This window comes from Phaethon lepturus, unplaced genomic scaffold (assembly GCF_000687285.1).
Source record: "Phaethon lepturus isolate BGI_N335 unplaced genomic scaffold, ASM68728v1 scaffold39142, whole genome shotgun sequence".
Classification (NCBI taxonomy): Eukaryota; Metazoa; Chordata; class Aves; order Phaethontiformes; family Phaethontidae; genus Phaethon; species Phaethon lepturus.
This window is the reverse complement of record NW_010526214.1, coordinates 7,739-11,156: the sequence shown is the minus strand read 5'-3', so window position 1 is coordinate 11,156 and position 3,418 is coordinate 7,739. Positions and strand designations below refer to the sequence as shown.

The following is a 3,418-nucleotide window of genomic DNA, read 5'->3' as shown; positions in this document are numbered from 1 at the left end:
AGGAATGCCTTAACAATTCCTTGTTAGCATTTTCACATGGTGTGTTATGCAAGTACTTTAGTTGTGGGTTTTTTGTTTGTTTTTTAGTCTCGAAGGAATCTTTGTGAAGAAGCCTTGTTGAAAATTAAAGGTGTTATTAGTTTTACCTTTCAAATGGCTGTTCAAAGGTGCGTGGTCCGAATTCGCTCAGACTTAAAAGCAGAGGTAAGTGCTCAATAGCCCTCCAGATCCTCACATTGTTGCATTCTGTCACACTAAGCTCTTGGGTTTTTTCCTGTGTACTTGCAGGCATTGGCAACAGCAATAGCATCAACCAAAGTTATGAAAGCACAGCAAGTTGTGAAAAGTGAAAGTGGTGAGGAGGTAGGATATGTATCTTTGTAAATACCAAATGTTTTAGCTCAGCTGTATCTTTAATAGCAGCACCTCTGCGCCCATAACGTCTGATGCCAGGCAAAATTTTCTAAGTGGGAGTGCTATGCGTACAGTACAAGGAGAATAAAGGGTATCCTATGTCAGGACGTGTATCAGTAGAACAGTTTTACAGAACTTACTTGTTATATACAAAAATAACTGTAACTGTTTCTCTCCTTAATGATGTAAAAAGGATCACAGTGAATTTTTTTTTTTTTTGGCTGCAGTTGCTGAAGTGTGTTTATTTCATGACTACAGTAAAAGGGCTACGTCTTTATTTGGTATTTTTCTTCCATGTTAAACCAAAGCTTTTCTGGTGTATCTTCTTTAAGCATTATAGATTCCACATATATAGTAGGTTCCATTTATATTCTCGCTGTATAGGGAAACGAGGAGTCTTACAATATGCATGCCTATCATCCTGAATATGTATATATATATGTAACTTCCATTCATTCTTTTAGGTTACAATATTTGACATAATTTTAATCTGTTGTGTTTTATCAGATGCTGGTTCCGTTCCAAGATACTCCAGTGGAAGTAGAGCAGAATACAGATCTACCTGAATATTTACCAGAAGATGAAAGCCCTACTAAGGAACAGGACAAAGCAGTGTCTCGTGTTGGGTCACACCCAGAAGGTGCAGCAAGCTGGCTCAGTACGGCAGCAAACTTTCTATCAAGATCTTTCTACTGGTGACTTGTATTTGGTGTTAAAAGACTGTGTGAATGAACCAACAGGGGGGCCAGTTTTCCATTGGTGTGGTGAACTGCCAAGTGCAATTTGCAATAAATCATCACAGAAATTTTAGATTAAGCAAATGTATGCTGCATTTTACTTTTTATTGGATATTTAGCCTGATAGGGCAGGTGTCAAAGGACAGAGGCCTCCAATCGGATTGTTCTTTCATTTGTTTTTCATGTAGATTTTATTGCTTCACTTTTTAAAAATGGGTCCACTGTTAAATACCAAATGTTCATGCGTATAGAGCTTTAAGTTTGACTTCACATGAAACACATGATAGGGAGAATCCATGTAACTCGTCTCAGGGCCTCTGTGAAAGAAAATTCTTAACAGCTCTAGTTGTGCATTAGATAAAACACCCTTTCTATTTCTGTGTCCCTTTCGACTAATGTTACTTTGTTTCATTTTCTAGATTTTGACTCCAGAGAAAAATATAGTCTGCCTCTTTTTTTGCCCTTATTTTGGCCAACCATGTTCACAGCATGAGCACAATGTTCCCCTTTTGCTATTAAACTAGAATCACTACAGCCTTGACATTTATAACCCTTTTATGTATACTGAATTTTTTTTCCAGCCTGCCCTTAACCATTGGAGTGCTTGAGAGCAAGAAATAAGGGAATGACTAAACACAAATATGTATAGATACATTGTACAGTAAATAAACTAGAACATATTTGTAATGATGGGTGTGACTGACTGATGTATATAACTAATACATACCACTGACTGCTGTTCAGGCTAGCTGGGAAGACTGTAGCAAAAATGCTGTGGTCTGATGTAGTGATGACCCATTGCAGCTCTGCCTGCAGAGAGTAAAGGGATATAGACTGTACTTGGTTAAGAAATGGTGTTCACTGTTAGCAGATGTTTAATGGTAACTGAAGCTTTAAACTTGAAGAATAAAGCAGAACTGAATGCCTCTCTTGCCACAGTGCCACACATAAATTTTGACTTTAACCCTTTTTAATTTTTTACCTAACAGATCCAATGTGTAATTACTGTCTGCTCCTAATGTCTTTCATGAAGCTCTCATGAAAGTACATCAGTTTGGGTAGGCTTAAAAACATATGCAAATTATTGTCTTTACCTTGTTACTTACAGACAGTATAGGTTTAAAGATGTCTTGGTAATTTCTGTGACCAGAAGTGATAATAAAAGCAAAACTTCCATAGGTAGAGAATAATATATGTCTGAGCTGTTGGTAAACACTGTGTGCCTGAGAGGACTTAATACACAGTGCTTGAAAACTGCAGTGCCACTGCTTTGTTGCACCAGAGAAATACAGCTGAGAACTTTAAATAATGTTATAAACCTTATTATACAATGCTTTTTTGTGGTAACGTATTTGCTGTAATATTTATTATATTTACCACCTGGAGACTCAGAAAAAAAATAATGCATCAAAGTTATTCCCCTGTGCCTATGCACAAGGAATAATTAAAAAAAAAAATCACAGGCTGCCATAATACTACAGAAATGCTGCGGAAATTATAATGTAAAATAATAATGCAGGTCAGAGTTCACCCACCCGAGTTAACTGTCATTCTAGGATAAAAAATGAAGCAAAAGCTTGTTGGCAGACTAGATGTCTCATGTTTTTTAATATATCTAGTTTATTTTTGATTCAGGTTTACACGCACAGATTGAAAATACAGGCTTTTCAGGGCATGTATTGCTTTAAATATGTAATACTACTCATATTGCTGTCTAGAATGTTACAGTACCAAATGTGTTTGAAAAGTCCTCTGTTCTATAGCCATGAATGCAGAGTGTTATTTTTCTGCATTAACATGTGTTTGCATTTGCATTACTGCACATCTATTTACTAAAAGACTACACCCTTTGGATATTAATGGTTCAATACCAGTAGGTATTACGGTTTGTTTGTGCATTCGGTCTGTAGGTGTGCTTTTATGACAGTATTGCAGCTCTTGTAGAACAGTTTAAGGCATCTGTAAAAGTTTTGGAAATATATTGTAAAATAATAAAGGGTAATATAACTAAACAAAATATGACTGGTGCCTTTTTAAATGTCTAAAAAAAGGCTGGTGCCTTTTGAAATGTTCTGACATTCTTTTAAGCTATTTGTGGTATTAAAAGTACATCTTTTTCATCTTTAATTTAACAGATGAATACAGAAGTCCAGTCATAGTGAGACCTTTGGTGCATATCACAGTGGGGCTTTGGTGTATGTTTAGAACATGTGTGCATTTTAAACAAAGTTTTTGTAAAAAGTAAGTAAATAGAAGCTACTTAAGGA

At 35.9% G+C, this 3,418-nt stretch overlaps 1 protein-coding gene across 1 annotated transcript in view; it reads left to right on the top strand.

The window, feature by feature from the left end:
- Positions 1-3,168, top strand: part of ARMC1 (armadillo repeat containing 1) — a 6,793-nt gene extending 3,625 nt beyond the window's left edge. The window contains exons 2-4 of the mRNA XM_010283001.1: positions 88-204; positions 289-363; positions 922-3,168. Of these exons, the coding sequence (XP_010281303.1) occupies positions 88-204; positions 289-363; positions 922-1,113 (384 nt within the window). The 3' untranslated portion in view covers positions 1,114-3,168. The remainder of the gene's footprint in view (positions 1-87; positions 205-288; positions 364-921) is intronic.
- Positions 3,169-3,418: the final 250 nt, after the last annotated feature.